This window comes from Sorex fumeus, unplaced genomic scaffold, assembly GCF_029834395.1.
Source record: "Sorex fumeus unplaced genomic scaffold, SorFum_2.1 ptg000063l, whole genome shotgun sequence".
In the NCBI taxonomy this organism is placed as follows: domain Eukaryota; kingdom Metazoa; phylum Chordata; class Mammalia; order Eulipotyphla; family Soricidae; genus Sorex; species Sorex fumeus.
Window position 1 is genome coordinate 69,792,606 of NW_026606120.1, and position 16,053 is coordinate 69,808,658.

General features: G+C 60.9%; 2 protein-coding genes across 17 annotated transcripts in view; one reads left to right on the forward strand and one right to left on the reverse strand.

Moving 5' to 3' along the window:
- Window positions 1-16,053, reverse strand: part of CACNA1G (calcium voltage-gated channel subunit alpha1 G) — a 66,695-nt gene that overhangs the window by 11,483 nt on the left and 39,159 nt on the right. For 6 of the 16 annotated variants that reach the window (XM_056127009.1, XM_056127005.1, XM_056127008.1 and 3 more), the window contains 9 exons: window positions 15,926-16,026; window positions 14,618-14,741; window positions 12,776-12,844; window positions 12,469-12,653; window positions 11,737-11,863; window positions 10,184-10,309; window positions 9,283-9,372; window positions 7,680-7,893; window positions 1,504-1,655 (listed from right to left, as the gene is read on the reverse strand). In XM_056127009.1, the coding sequence (XP_055982984.1) occupies window positions 1,504-1,655; window positions 7,680-7,893; window positions 9,283-9,372; window positions 10,184-10,309; window positions 11,737-11,863; window positions 12,469-12,653; window positions 12,776-12,844; window positions 14,618-14,741; window positions 15,926-16,026 (1,188 nt within the window). Of the gene's footprint in view, window positions 1-1,503; window positions 1,656-6,168; window positions 6,223-7,679; window positions 7,894-9,282; window positions 9,373-10,183; window positions 10,310-11,736; window positions 11,864-12,468; window positions 12,654-12,775; window positions 12,845-14,617; window positions 14,742-15,925; window positions 16,027-16,053 lie in introns of all 16 variants that reach the window. The other 10 variants (XM_056127000.1, XM_056127003.1, XM_056127010.1 and 7 more) reach the window with 2 other exon arrangements.
- Window positions 2,640-16,053, forward strand: part of LRRC59 (leucine rich repeat containing 59) — a 216,452-nt gene continuing 203,038 nt past the window's right edge. Inside the window, exon 1 of the mRNA XM_056127024.1 lies at window positions 2,640-2,652. The gene's annotated coding sequence lies outside the window, so the exon portion shown is untranslated. The remainder of the gene's footprint in view (window positions 2,653-16,053) is intronic.

A 16,053-nucleotide genomic window follows, 5' to 3' on the forward strand; every position in this document is an offset into this window, starting at 1 on the left:
TGCCCAGGGCTTTGTGCTCAGGGATCATTCCTGGTGGGGCTTGGGGGAGCCTGTGGGGTGCCAGGGATTGAGCCTGGGTTGTCTGTGTGCAAGGCATGTGCTCATCCTGCTGTACTCTTCTGCAGGGAGTGGCGGAGCCCTAAGCTGTTCTCAGGACACCCCTTCCCCCCTCCCCCCCCCCCCCCCCCCCGCAGGTGGTTCTGCTAAGCAAGTTAGTGGTCCATTGTAAGGGCCTGTGGATGTGGTGCTGCCCAGACCTGGCTGAGGATTCCTGAGGCCGCCCTGTCAGTGCTGGGGGTCCCCAGGGCCACTCTTGGCAGATGCTGGGGACCTCCAGGGCTGGTGCCAAAATCTAGCCCGAGTGTCCTATTACCCAATCCCCCCCAGGCCTCCTTTCTTTGCTGCCATGAGGGAGACCCTGGGCCACCGCCTCAGGACAGGGCAAGGTCTGAAGCTGGGGTCAAAAGGCCTCTGCATGGGGCTGAGGAGGCCATGTGAGAATATGCTGGGAGGCACTGAAGGCCAGGAATGCCTGGGGCCTGAGCACCACCCACTCAAGCCCTAACCCCCAGGGAGAGAACTAGTGAGGTCCTGGGAGCAGAGGCAGCAGCCGGTCTAAGAAGCAGCAAAGGGCTAGAGTGATAGCACAGTGGATAGGGTGTTTGCCTTGCATGTGGCCAACCCGGGTTCGATTCCCAGCATCCCATATGGTACCGCGAGCACCACCTGGAGTAATTCCTGACTGCATGAGCCAGGAGTAACCACTGTGTGTTGTCGAGTGTGACCAAAAAAAATAAACAAAAAAACCAAAAAGAAGCAGCAAGGTTGACAGGTGAACCTGGAAGCTGGCTATTCCCTGGAGTCTAGTTCCAAAGGGGCAAATGCTGGTCTGCCTTCTTTACCCTCACCCAGCAGAACGAAGGTACCCAGCTGGGTGAAGACACAGGTGCTCAGACCAGGGGGATGGTTCAAAGGGCTGGAGCATGCTTTTTTTTTTTTTTTTTTTTTTTTTTTGCTTTTTGGGTCACACCTAGTGATGCACAGGAGTTACTCCTGGCTCATGCACTCAGGAATTACTCCTGACGGTGCTCGGGGGACCATATGGGATGCTGGGAATCGAAGCTAGGTTGGCCGTGTGCAAGGCAAACGCCCTACCCGCTGTGCTATTGCTCCAGTCCCTGTTTGAGCATGCATTTTGCATGCAGGAGCACCCCTGTTTGATCCCAGGCAGCACAGGCTTCCCCTGAGCCCAGACATGGGTGGGAGGGTCCCCTCCAGACACACACACAAAAAATCAGTTCCTCCACTTCCTAGCCATGTGGTCCAACCAAGCAGTCTCTTGAGCTGCAGTGCGCTCATTGGTGAAACCAAGCCAACACCCACCACCCAGGGTTGCTATAAGAGGTACAAGGGGACCCCCCCTCCCCGGGGAGTAGTGCCCAGCACTGGTCTGAGGCTGGGACTCGTGCTAGGGAAGCCCTCCATCCCTTGCTCAGGCCCTACCTGAGGCTGCTGGTAGTGCTCCATGGCCATGGTGACCACATTCAGCCCGATGACCCCCGTGATGAAGAGGTCCAGGTAGTGGCTGGTGCACAGGTGGTGGACGAGGAGCCGGAAGCGGGAGTAGTCAGAGTAGTAGGGTTTGCACTGGGCCTCTGGGGAAGATGGAGGAGGAGAGCAGAGCCACGATGGGGCCCCTGCCCCCCACGTCCCCTCCACCCACGATCCCTCACAGCTGCCAGCCTCCAATGCCACAGCTCAGACATTCCAGGTCCATCTGCACCCACGCCCTCCACACGCGGCCCTTCTGGGAGGGGGGGAAGGCTCAGGGCGGGGGGGGGGGGGGCTGTCTCTTGCGTTTCCCCTCCAAGCATCTGTTCTACTGGCTACTGTGGCGCAGAGGGGGTCCGGACATGCAGAGCTCCCCGCCCACATTAGACACCGGGTGAGCCCCTCGGAGGCAGCCTCCACCGAGCAGCAGAGAGCAGCAGTGCGGCCAGATCAATAGGATGAGAAACCAAACAACCAGGCTTATCAGGCTCATCGATGGCGCAGTGAAGGGCTCGCTCCTTCCCCAGCTCCAGCCCTCGAGGGGAGCCGGGCAGATTACATGGAGCTGGGATTTGCAGATCAAACAGGAGAAGGGAAATGGGACATCTTCTTGGCTGGCTGCACTGATCCCACCTGGAGGGCCTGGGGGTGGGGAGCCCAGGCCTCCTGCACCCTTGGGTGGTGGAGGGAGGGGCGGCCCAGAGGCTCTGCTCCATCCCAGACTCATCTGGGAAGGCAACCGCCCTCACCCCCTGCGGGACTCACTCGGTCTCTAATGAGGCGCCACCCAGCCTGCTCCTGGGTGCCAGGGAGGCCCTGGACACCCGGCTGGGCTGGAAGTACTGTCTGGGATCTGTCAGAGGCAAGTTGCTCTCGCGATTAACCAACTACTTAGTTATAAAAATCCTGGTGCCGGCAGGTTGGCCTGAGAGGCAGGCGGAATGAATTTGAGGGCAGGAGATTGCGGGGGCCCAAGTTAGGAACGTGTTGCCTCAGGTCCCTCCCCACTCCGGGGTGGGGTCCTGGGGGAGCCTCAGGTCCCAGACAGCTCTTCCCCCTCGAGATCGAGGGCGGAAGCCAACAGCAGGGGCCGCGGTCTCGGCCCCGGCGCCAGCCGGCGGGTGGCTGGCTCGGGGCGGCAGACAAAAGCTTGGGGCCCAGGCCAGTTCAGCGCTCACAGTCCTGTTCCATGCAGAGGCCTCCTGAGCACAGAGGGACACTGAGGCAGGGAGTGGCCTGGGGTGGGCCCCCACCCGAGGCCGAAGGAAGAAGAGCACCCGGGAGCTGCGCCTTTGGGCTCCCTGATGCCACTCTCGGGCGCTGCCCGTGAGGTGTGGATGACCAGGAGGCATGGAGCCCCAAGTATGGGGGGCACCACTGGGGTGGGCTTTGTGCTTCAGAGAGGGGCTGGCCCTCCTGGAGCTTTGTATGAAGGGGCAGCCCTCTGACCCCCAGGAGCGGGAATGGTGGGAGGAGGGGCAGGGGAGGGGGGTTGGTGGGGGGGACACGGGCCGCCTCTGGGGTCATCCACACGGCATGGCAGAGGTGCCCTGAGAGTGGGGGGCTCTTGCTTCCTTCCTCAGTACCCACGAGAACCAGAGGGCGCTAGTCGCCCGGCGTTGCCCGAGCAGCTGACTCTGTCTCTGCATTAATCTCCATGAGCGCCTGCTCCCATTATGCTAAAATATGAATGGAGAATTAACTAAAATGTTTGACTACAATTAGGTTAGAGAAAGCGACTCCTCATTAGCCCCATTATTAGCTGAGACAATGCAGAGGAGAGGTTGGGTGGGTCCCTCTCCCCCCTGCCTCCCCTGTGGGCTGCAGGGAGTCGACAGCAGCCCCTCCGCCCAGTGGTCAGCCTGGGGCGGGGGGGTGGGGGGCACAGGGAACGGCCAGGCACTCAGGCCCGGATCCCAGCAGCCCACAGGGAAGACGGGGCCAGAGGACTGGGGGCCGGCATCTGCTCAGAGTCTGGGGGCGCAGGCCCTGAGGTGTGTGCCAGTCCCCCTCCACCCCGACCCCCACCCAGACCCGCAGGGGCCCAGGCTGCCAGAAATGGCCCGTAAGCACACAGGTCCCTCGGGCCACCCCTTTGCAGCACAAGGGGAGACAAGGGGTCACCTACGAGCCCGAGCCCGGAGCCCACCTGCCAGCCCAGGCCCCTTCCTGCAGCCGGCGGGGCTGCCACTCCAGGCTCTGGGGGGGAGGTGGGCTGTGAGGGGGCTCTGGGAGACTTGACCAAGGCCCTCGCGCCTGGGCTGTGGGTGCTCCCCCAGCCCTCTTGCTGTTCCAGGACCCTAGTTCTCCAGGGAGCAGAGATCCTACAAGCCCTGAGCAGTCCTGCCCCACCCCTTCCTCCCACCAGCGGGGACAGCCCCCATGTGGGGCAGTATGGAGACCACCCCAGTACTGTTGGGCCCTGGTGGGGCAGGAGCAGAGAGGCAGGAGGGATGCGAGGCTGTGAGTGAGAACAACAAGCACGGGATCGGGAGGTCAGTGGTGCCCCTGGGAGGCAGGGCACAACCAGGGCAGAGGGTCTTCAAAGAAGAGGGGTGGGAGAAGGCCGGGGTCACTCCTAGGGTACGGTCCCCCCCTCACTGTGGTGGCCGGGCCTGTTCCCAGGGTCTCGGGGGGATGTGGGGGTGGAGGGAAGCGGAGCAGAGCTGGAGGCCAAGTGGGATCACGCCAGAGGTTTTGCCTGGGGTTGGGGAGCAGCCCAGGGTGGCGTGGTGCCAAGGTCCAGCGTCCACCCCAGTACTCCAGACGAGCCCCATCACTCTGTCCAGGTGGGGGGACTGCTTGGAACTGCAGGGGCTCGGACCCCCTGGCCCTGGCCTTGGGTGAGGGTTCAGAGTCGGGTGCAGGAGTCAGAGTTTAAGTTAGCTTCACAGGAAGTCCTGTGTGATGCGGTGCTGAAGGAGGCTCACTGGGTCCCCAACAACTCTGCGAGGAAGGTCCCCCAGGTGGGCTCTCTGCCCCATTTCCAGGCAGGAGAGGGAAGGGCGCTGACCACCTGGTGAGGGAGTGCCCAGCATGGGGTGCCACGGGAGATGGGCCCAGGGTTGAACACTGAGTGGGCCGTCAGGGAGTGCTTGAAGGTCGGGCGGGGATCACTAGTTGAGGGGGCACCTCGGTGGTTTCGGGGGTGCAAGTAAATGGGAAGGCTTCGGTCTACAGCTCCAGGGAGCGCATTAGGGAGAGGCTGCGTGTCCCCCCTTCCCTCCTCACCCCAACACACCAGAATTCGCAGTCCTAGGCAGATGTGGAGCCCGCCCACCCAGACACAAGTCCCCCGCCACCCCAAGACACAGGGTCTTTGCATGCAACCCGCAGAACTCAGCACTCTCCACCCCGGGTCGGGCAGAAACCTCCCAAACAGCGGCTCAGGGTGTCCCTTGGGTGGGTGGGGTCCCGGAAGCAGGAGCAACCAGCCCAAGGGACCCAGTTAGAGAAGGTGGCCCTAGAGGGGTCCCTTTATCTGTTTTCAGTATTTCTCAAAGCTTCAAACAAATCCTCCATGGCTGTATGTAGACCCCAAGGACCAGTGATCCAACAGTTTTTCTCTGCTTCCATTTAAAGTGAGAGCTTCTAGCTCCGAAGCTTTGGGTGAGCAAGAAGAAGGCCTTCAATCCACACGCACAAAAAAAAGAGCTAAAGCAATTCTTTGTTGAGGTGCTCTCACTTCCGGATCAGTCTGGAATTTTGGGGGAGCCACACCCAGCGGTGCTCAGGGTTTACTCCTGGCCCTGTGCTCAGGGATCGCTCCTGGGGGCCTCGGAGGACCACATGGGATGTCGAGGATTGAACCTGGTCAGCCGTGTGCAAGGCAGACACCCAACTGGCTGAACTATGGCTCCGGCCCTCAGGTCATTGTTTTAAAGATGGGGTCTGTGGGAGGAACTGACCAGGGAGGCCCTTGAGACAACAGAGGGGACCCATGATGACACCCGGGGAGAGGGCCCATGGCCCGGACTCAGGGAATGTCTGAAGCTGTGCTGGAACATGGGACGATCGCCCCCCTGCCCTCAGGACCAGGTGGTGCAGGCAGGACCTGGAGGCCCTGCCCAAGCTCTGGAACATAGGGAGACCCCCACCCCCAGACCCCGGGCTTTCGGGGAGAAGCACGTGGCTCCCGGACCCTGACCCCTGTTCCCACTGTGTGTAACCATGATGTGGCCAGCGGCTGGTTAATGAGCCTGTTCAATTATTCATCAGTACATTTTTGAAACAAAATCGCTCCCTCTCGGCTTCACTCCTCCCGCGGCCGGGATCAAAGTCTCCCTCAGACCAGAGAGAGATTCGCAGCTCTCAAAAGAGGCTGGGGGGGGCGGGGTGGGGAGCAGAGAGCGGAGGCCAACCGGCTGGGGTGCTGGGCCTTGGGGGCCTGGGCAGAGAAGGAGGATCCGCAAAGTAATGTCCAGAGAAGGAGTGTGCCGGGACCCCCCACCTCCCGTCCAGCAGCCCCGGGACCCTGACCCCTTCACCCCGAGGGGACACTCGGGACCCACGGACAGGAAGCAAAGAGGACACGCCTCACACAAGAGGAGGGCCTGGGGACAGGCAGGGCCTGCTGCCCCCTAGGCCGCCCCGACCCCACACCCCTAGACGCAGTACCTGGCGCTGCGCTGGCTGAGCTGCCGGAAGTAATTACATCGTCCAGCATTAGATCTAAAAGAATGAAACACGACACAGGGAATGAAACACTGGCAGACCAGGGGGGCTGGGCAGGGCCCCTGGGCAGCTCGCTCCCCGTCAGCGCTGACCCTTACTCAGCCTCTGCTGAGTGGGAGTGGCTGGCCTTGGGTGCCCAGCCCTGGATTTGGGGGCACAGGACACTTGAGGAACAGGTGGCAGGCGGAGGGAGCCGGGGCCACAGCTCGGGGTTCCTTGGCGGCTCAGCCCCAGACAGGATCCCTGTCCCGGAGCCAGTGGTGGCCTGGCGTGTGGTCACGAGGACGGAGGACTTGGGGGACTTGCGGGCAGTCAGAATCTCTCTAAGCCCCCGAAGCCACCCCGCCTCTCCAGGGTCCACGGGGTCCATCCCACCTCATCCACAGCCCATTCCCGCCCTCTCCCGCTGGGCACTGGTTGCCCCTCACAGGTGGCAGGGGACCGAGTCCTGGGCCAAGGCAGAGGCAGGGCCCCCCCGCCCCCCCCGGAGGTACTCACATTTCACAAGTCCCAGGGGACGGAGCAGATTGTGGGAGAGGAAGGAGAGAGGAGGGGGACCCGTAGCCCCCACAGACTCAGACTCAGGCTCCGAGAGACCCACACAGCGACCAGCGGAGAGTGAGCAGTGGCAGAGTGCGGCAGGTGGGCCGCACCCAGGGAGACGGGTGTACACGGGCATACACACACACACTGCGCTCGAGAGGACCTGGGGCCTCTCACCCTCCCCGAGTCGGTGTGGGGAGACTCTGTTTTGTTTGGGGGCCACACCCGGTGTTGCTCGGGGGTTACTCCTGGCTCTGCACTCAGGAACTGCTCCTGGTGGTGCTCAGGGGACCGTCCAGGATGCTGGGGAGCAGACCTGGGGGAGCCGCATGCCAGGCAAATGCCCTCCCCGCTGTCCTATCACTCCAGCTCGCTGCTTTCAACAGCTCAGCCCCACAATGCACAGGAAATGGGGGTGGAGGGGACCTCACTGGAGACAGGGTGGGCCTGAGCTTCTCTGTCCTGTCTGCAGGGCCCGCAGAGGCCTGTCTGGCTGGCTCACACTCGCTGGCCCCAGGACCCACCCCCTCCCCACTGTGTCCCTGGCACCCGCGGGCAACGGAACAGGCGTCTCGTCCTGCGAGTCTCCTCTGAGAGTCCAGCTGGGAGAGGCCGGGCATCAGTTCCCCACCTGGCACCATCCAGGGCCCAGGATGCTGGGAGTGGTGGTGGTGGTGGTGGCGGTGGTCGGGGGAGCCCCCAGAAGTATGTGGCGTCCCCTCCCCACAGGGCTGAACTGGTCTGCTTCATGCAGGCTCAGACGGCTGGCATGCTCTGGGGGGGTAAGGAGGTGGGGCGGGAGGGGGCATCTCCGCCCTGCTTGCCCCTCCCCCGCCTCAGCCCCTGGCCCCCCTTCCATCGCAAGGCCAAGGTCAACCAGGACTCGAGAGAGATGTGGAAAGACTACCGACCGGCCATCTGCTTCTCCTTACTCCTTCTCTTTTTCTCCAGTCTCCGCAGCCGCTTCTCCTCCCGCCGCCGCGCCTCCTCCTCCTCCTGGTGCTGGCGGCACTTGTGGAAGTTCTCCACCACCACACCCACGAACATGTTCAGGACGAAGAAGGCCACGATGAGCAGGAAGGAGATGAAGTAGAGCAGCATCCAGGGGTTGTGGTTCATGATGGGCTGGCGGGGAGCAGGCGGGAGAGGGGGCGCCAATCAGCCCCACCCAGGGCACCAGGAACCCCGGGGGGGCCGCCCCCGCCCCCCTACAACAGCCTGGCTCCCGGAAGCCGGGAGCCCACTCATCTCTCGCGCCCCAGCAGGGGAGGGGGAGGGGAGGGGGGGAGGACGTGGGCTTGGTGGCAGGCAGCAGAGAGGGCCAGAGTCTACGGCAAAGGGGAATGGGGGTGTTGTGTTCTTGCCTTTCCCGCAGGAAGTGCTCAGGGCTCAGTGCTCAGGGCTTCCCAGGAAGAAGGCAAGCTCAGTGTTGCAGGGGTTTGGGACTTGTTCTGAGCAGGCTCGGGGACGGATTTTCAGGTGAGATTAGCGCATTTGAGAGAGGGCACTGTGCTCGGGAGCAGCTCCTGCTCAGACTTGGGGGCACAAATGGTGCCAGGGATCAAACCCAGGGCTCTCGCATGCAGAGCTTGTGAGTCAGCCCTTTGAGCCATCTCCCTGGTTTGAAATTAGCCCATTTATTTTGTATCGTTTATTTTTATCTTTGGAATTTGGGGGCCACAGCCGCATGTGAGGCGAGCACTTTTATCCCTGGCCCCAATTTCAATTTTATTTAATTAAACAACATGGGGGTGTTGGGACTACACCCAGCAGTGCTCAGGGCTTATTCCTGGCTCTATGATTGGACATCACTTTTGGCAGGGCTCGGGGAACCAAACTCAGTGCCAGGGATTGTAGTGGGATTGGCCACATGCAAGGCAAGTCCCTCCACCCGTATGCTCTCTCTCTCTGGTCCCTAATTTTTTTTTTTGTTTTGTTTTCCAAGCAGTGCTCAGGGACTGTTCCCAGTGCTGTGGGCTGGGCGGTGCAGTGCTCTGGCCTCAGGGTGCAGACATGCAGGGCCTCCGGAGCCGGGGACTACTGAGCAGTGCTTGGGCAAAGTCAGCCCACTTTCTTTTCCCTCGTTTTTGCTTTTGGGCTACACCCCGCCATGCTCTGAGGTTGCTCCTGGCTCTGTACTTAGGGATCACTCCTGGAGGCACTCAGGTGACCAAATGGGATGCCAGGGATCACACTCAGGTTGGCTGCATACAAGGCAAGTGCCTGATCTGCTAGACTATCACCCAGCCCCCAAATTAACCCATTTTCAAATGTTCGCTGCTAATTATAAAAAGGAAGTAACACTTCTAAACCAGTTGCACGGCAGTAAAACCCACCCATATTTGTGCCTCCTGAGGCTCCCAACTCAGCCTCACTGTCAGAGGGGACATCTCCCGGATGCCCCTGGGCCACCCTCAGCTGCCATTCTCTGTTCCTTTCTGCCCCTGTCATGCCCACAGCAGCTCAGGTGGAGTGACCTGAGCCCAAAGGTACATCCCATCCACCACGGCCCACCTGCTGGTCCACGCCCACGGCATCCAGGCCATCGTACATGATGTCCACCCAGCCATCCTTGGATGCCAGCACGAATAGCGACATCAGAGCCTGGGGAAGGGGGAGGGGACCCTGAGACATCCAGGAGGTGTGATCATTCCCTCCACCACCAATTCCCCCACCCACCTGCTGGAATCATACTCCAGGACCCGGGAGAAAAGCCTGACCCAGTGGGCATGAAGCCCCTGGAGTCTCTGACCTCAGCCTGACAGAGCAGGGGACCCTAGAGCTCCTTCCCTCTGGAAAGTCACACCCCAGCGGGCTTCGGGAAGCAAAGAGGAAAAACCGTACAGAGACTTGATTTAATTTTTGAGTGTCGGGGGTCAAACCCGGTGATGCTCAGGGGTTACTCCTGGCTGTGCACTCAGGAGTCATTCACGGCGGCATGCAGAGGACCATATGGGGTACCCAGGATCGTATCCGGGTCAGTCCCGTGCCAGGCAAGCGCCCTACCCACTGGACTATCTCTCCAGCCCAGAGACTTGATTTTCTAGATTTATTTTTGACTGTGTTTCATCGCCACACCCGGCTGTGCTCAGGGCTTATTCCTGGCTCTGCACTCAGGAATTACTCCTGAGTGGGCTTGGGGGACCAGATGGGGTGCCGGGGATCGCTCTGACTGCTATACTATCTCTCTGGCCTTGCAACTTGATTTTCTAAATTCTGTTTCTGCAGACACAGTGTAAGAAAAGCACTGTCCTACTGGCGACCCACACCTGCCAGTTGGCTAAGTCCACACCCTCTCCTCACGCCCTTTCCACAGCCTTCCAGGGCACACAGGCTCTGACCAGTGCACTGCCCACACTGTGTGGTCGTCATCCAGCCTGGACCCTTCCCCGCCCCGCTGAGGGCCCGGGCTCACCTGACCAAGGTTGTCAAAATTGTACTTGTGCCGGACCCACCGGTAGCTGGCCTCGGCGCAGTCGGACTTGTTGGTGATGTTCCTGGTGTCCTCGCCCTGACACACGAAGAACTTCCCTTTGAAGAGCTGGACACATACACCCGGAGATGGAACAGAGTGAGCTGCGGCCTGACCCTGATGCCACACACCCAGCCCTGGGCCACCCTCGGGCAACACCCCAAGGTGCCTGGTCAAGTGGATGAAGAGCCCGCCCGTGGGTTCCTGCAGCAGAGATCCGAGAGCAGCAGGAAGGGAGACCAGGGGCCCGCTCTCTCCAGAAGGGCCACCCGGAAGCTGCTGGGAAGGCAAACGCAAATGCTTCCAGCACATCTCGACCCTCTCCGGAGGATAACAGCAGGACGGGGGCCAGGTATGGTCCGACCCTCTTTACAGAGGGGAGAAACTCAAGTTGGGCCAAGTGAATTCACTCTTGGAGTTGCAGGACCAGCAGTGGCAGAAAGGGGACAGTAGTGACTGAAGGGATGGGGGTGCGGGAAACGGGTCTGTGTCTGGAGAAGTGGCTCAGGCGAGAAGGGGCCTGCCGGGGACTACTGTGGGTGGAGAAGGAGTGAGGGAGAGAGCTGTAGGGGGGCCAGTGGGGGAGGGTGGGGGAAGCGGCTAACAGCCTTGGCAAATGGGCACCAGCCTGGTCTCCAGAGCTCGGGAATTCTAGGAAACCAAGAACATCCCTCTCCCCAGGGCAGAAGACACCCCAGGAAGTCGGGAGTAGGGGGGGAGCCACCCAGGAGACAGCCAGCTGTCTGTCCTCCCGCTGCAAACAGGGGGGATCTGGAAGACAGAGCCCAGCCGAGGGGCTCCTGGCTCCGGGAGGCGCCTGTTGGATCCTGAGGCAGCTCCTGCTCGCTCCCCTCCAAAGCCGCTCTTTCCTGGGACAGGGGCCAGGCCTCCCCGCAGCCCCACTTCCTGCCGCGTCTGGGGTCTGCGCCTGCCCGCCTGCCAGCAGCCGGCTAACCTGACCCAGCTGTCTGGGCCCCGCTCCCCAGGCTGGCCCGCAGCCCGATGGCTCGGGCGGGAAGGGGGGGTCCCCGAGCACACACGTGGGCCAAGGCAGCCTGCGCTGGCGCAGGGCAGGAGGGAAGCCCCTTGCAAGCCCCAGTTTCCCGCAAGGCAGGCGCAGAGGCCTCAAGAAAAGAGTCGCTCACTCTTCCCTTTGCACCCCTGCCCTCCCCTCCCCTGCCCTCTCTCCCCATCCCTTCTCTCTTTCCTGCTCTCTCTCCCCCTTTTGTCTCCCCTCCCTTCCTGCTCCCCTGCCCTTCCCTCCCCTCCCTCTCCCCTGCCCTCCCCTTCACTCTCCCCTGTCCTCCCATCTCCTTCCCTCCCTCTCCTCTCCCTGCCCTGCCCTCTCCTTCCTCCCTTCTCTCTCCTCCCCTCCTCTCCCTAGCATCACTCGGGCTTCAGTGCTTAGTGGCCTAGAAGAAGAGCACACCTTTGCTTCTTCTTCCCAGAGCTTCTCCCGCAACCCCACACCCCTGCCCCCCATGCCACACACTAACCTGCACCCCCAGGATGCCAAAGATGATGAAGAAGGCACAGCAGATGACCACAATGTTCCCGATGGGCTTGAGCGAGGACATGAGTGTTTCCACCACCAGCTTCAGCCCCTGGGCCCGGCTGATCACCCTGGGGCGAAAGGTGGGGGTGAGCAGCAGCCTCTGGGCTCAGGCACCCTGTTGGCACTCGCTTGTCCACGTGGGTGCGAGCTGCCCCCTGCAGGCTCTGCTTACTGATCCCCACCCTGCTGGGCCTGGGGGGAGCATTTGGCTTTCCTGACACTGAGCAATCCTCTTTTCAGCAGACCCCTCTGAGACCCCTTGGGAGCTCCTCCCCAGCCAGTACCTCCCAAAACAGCCTCCATAAGCCACCCCTTCACTCGGGGGCTGGGAGGGGCTTCAGAGGTCTCTCAGATGCGGTTGTGAGGGGGACAGGACCTGGTCAGCTCCTGCCCGGGACACCAAGAGCGCCCGAGGCTTCTGCCCAATGGTCTCTGCTTACAGCTCTTGGCTGGTCCTGGTGTTTGTTTTTTGAGGTGCTGGGGATCAAACCCCAGCCTCCCACTTGCCAGGTGCGCACTTCACCACGCAGCCACACCCCGGTCTAGTCCCCAGTCGTGTAAAAGTCCTTGGAGTAAGTCACGGGGGGCCCTTGTCCACGACGCGGGGGAGAGGCAAGGGACGCTGGGTAGAGGCTGGGTGGACAGTCGGGCAGGGGCTGGGCAGGGGGCCCACCTGAGCGGGCGCAGGGTCCGCAGCAGCCGCAGAACCCGCAGCATGCCCAGGATCTTGGTGCCGCTGTCGGAGACGGTGGACACCAGGATGTCGATGACAGAGATGAGCACCAGCAGCCCGTCCAGCACGTTCCAGCTGCTGCGCAGGTATGCCTGCTCCCCGAAGCACCAGCCCAGAGCCACCACCTGGGGACGCCGCGCAGCCCCCTCAGCAGAAGCCTCAGGGCACCCCCAGCCCATCCTCCCACCCACACCCGCCGCCACCGCCACCTGCCAACACGTGCACCCCCCCCACCCCGCCACTTCACCTTCACGGTCATCTCGGCCAGGAAGACTGCCGTGAAGATGTAGTTGGAGAGAGTGAGGAAGATGCGCTCCTGCAAGAGAGAGCAGCCGTGCTGCATGCACCTGGAGAGCCAGCCCCACTGGCTCCTGTGCCTTGCGAGCACGCGCGGGAACACATGCACACACACATGCACACACACACGCACACACACATGCACACACGCACCCACACACATACGCACATATACACAGACACACGTGTGCATACATATACATACATGCACGCACACATACATGTGCACATACACACAATGTGCACACATGCACACACATACATATGCACACACAGACATGCACATGCAAACTTGCACATGTGCACACATGCACAGACACCCAAACACATACGTATATATATACACATATAGGTACACACATGGGAATACACACAAGCACACAGCACATGCACACACAGGCATGCACACAGGGACATGCACACACAGGGCCTACACATGAGCCCACACATGAGCACATGGGCATGCCCACAGGGGCACACACACGGACATGCATACACAAGCACACACAGAGGCATGCACGCATGGGCAGGGGCACACATACATATAAACACAGGCAAACATAGCACGCACATATGAATGGGCATGCACATACACATAGCAGGGCCATGCCTCCAACTCACCCCCCTCCCAGCAGAACACCCCCACCCCAAGGGGAATGGATGCCCGGATCCCTGATCCTCCTCCCTCCAGCCCTCACTTGGGGCAGACAGACAGTTCGGCCTCTGACCCGCCCAGCCCACTCTCCCACGCTCCTCCGTGGGACCCAAAACTGGATTTTGGGTCCTGCGCACAGGCTGGGCATCGCCGGGCTCTGTGTTGCTGCCAGCGTGGGCAGGAAGGGAGGCGACCCAGTGCCCTGGCGGTGTGCCCTGAGTGTGTGCGGGCTGACTCCCACGCTGGGAAAGCGGGTGGCAGGGACAGGCAAAGGCAGAGAGGCGCAGGCACCCGCAGAAAAGGGCTCTGAGGCAGGAGACGGGTGGGCGGGACACAGACACGGGGGTGTGCACTTCACCCCCGCTGGGGCCCTGGGGATCCCCAGTGCTGCCGGGCCTCCTCCCTACCCCAGTCCCCGCCTGCCCTGCCAGGCTGGAGCCGCCCTAATGGGAAACAGAAGCCCCAGCAGCGGGAGCTGGGAACAATGAAGGGCGAGGCTGGGAGGGCCCCTGGCTCACCTCCAGCCAGAGGCACACACACCCACGTGGGCCACCCTCCCTTTCAGGACCCATTGTTGTTCGCAGGTGGGGGGGGTGAGTGGGAGTGAGGAGCCCGGCTGGGAAGTCACCCCAGGAAGCCACAGGGCCTGGGCAGCGTGTTCTGCAGCGGTCAGGCCCAGGAGTGGGTCCAGACCAGGCCATGGGCGCCTCCTCTCCCGAGAAAGGCCACAGAAAGTCATCGTCTCCAGGAGTGACCCAAGGCTCCCTAAGGCCCGCGAAAACCTACTTCTCTGGGACCCAGCCAGGCCCCAGAGGAGCAAAGGGCAGCTGCTCTCGTGCAGTGGCAGGCCCCAAGGCTAGGCCAACTGTCTCCCTACCGGGGCAAGGTAACAGGTTAACCCCAGATTCTGCCCAGCAGGAAGCAGGGCCCACCTCCCAGCTGGGGTTCCCCAGCTGGGGAACAGAGACAGGGAGCAGTGCCAGCTGCAAAGATCAGGGGCGAGGAGACTGAATAAGCCCCCTTTCTCCCCACAGTTTCTCTGGAAAGCCCAGCCTACACTGTCGGGCTAAATCCCCTGGAGGGTCATGGACCCCAGGGCACTTTCAACACCACCAGTGTCCATGCCTGGGCACTCACACCACTGTGAGGGTCGATCTTGGGGCGCTCCATGGCGATGGTGATGCAGTTGAGGAAGATGATAACAAGGACCACATGGTCGAACATCTTGTGGGTGATGATGCGGTGACACAGGAGACGGAACCTGGGCAGGGACACCGGGTCTGTCCAGATCACAGTCGGGTTCTCCACCCGCCCAGTAGGTCCCAATCAGAGCAACTTCTCTTAGCCAGCAATCATATCCCGATCATTCCTGACAGTGCTTAAGGGACCAGATGGGGTGCTGGGGATTGAGCCTGGGTTGGCCACATGCAAAGCACGTGATTTATCGCCTGTACTCTTTGGTACATCTGTACATCCAGATTTTTTTTGTTTTTTGTTTGGAGGCCACACCTGGCTCTGCTTTCAAGAATCACTCCTCGAGGTGCTTGGAGGAACATACGAAATGCCAGAGATCAAACTCGAGAAGGCCACATGAAAGATAAATGCCCTCCCAAGCTGTACTATCGCGCCAGCCCCATCCCATTCCAGATTCTTCTGTTTTCCTTTCTTGTGTCATACACCTCTCAGAGAGCCCAGAAAGCTACTGAGAGTATCCCGCCCATGCGGCAAAGCCTGGCAAGCTCCCCGTGACGTATTTGATATGCCAAAAACAATAACAACAAGTCTCACAATGGAGACATTACTGGTGCCCGCTCAAGCAAATCGATGAACAACGGGAGAAGAGTGCTCCAGTGCTACCCGGCAATGCTCAAGGGTGACTCCTGGCTTGCACTCAGGAATTACTCCTGGCAGTGCTCAGGGAACTATATGGGATACTGGGAATCAAACCTGGGTCCGCTGCATGCAAGGCAAATGCCCTTCCTGCTGTAATATCACTCCAGACCCCATCCAGATTCTCTTATCCACCAGGCTCTCCCGATTAGTTGCCTTCTACTTTACATCCCAGGATTTATTAATATGTTGTTACAGGTTAAACCCTCTGTGTTTATGTTCTGTGAACCCGGATTGGTCGCCTTCTTCGTCACATCCTACCCAATCTGGTTCATTATCAGTGTTGTGGAGACTGTGACCACACACGGCCGCTACTGCAGCCTCACGCTCCAGAAAGGCCACAACTTTTTAAGGGTCCACTGTGCATCTCCAGACTACAACCTTCTCCCAGCCACCCAATGTATCCAGATTATTTCACCCCCTCATTTATCCCTCAGATCCAGGCTAATGCACCCAAAAGCAGAAACCAGCCAGAGGCAGACCAGGGTCTCGTGGGGAGGGACACGCCTCCCAGCACCCCTGACCAGTGTGCATGAGAGGGCGGTCAGGGCTGACCTGGACTGAGGAGGGAAGATGTAGGCCGACCAGGCGTCACGCTCACGGCAGCAGGCGGGCAGCCGGGCCCGGATCCACGCACGCATCCGTTCCGCTTTGCTCTGGAGGAGAGTCACAGGGTGGGGCAG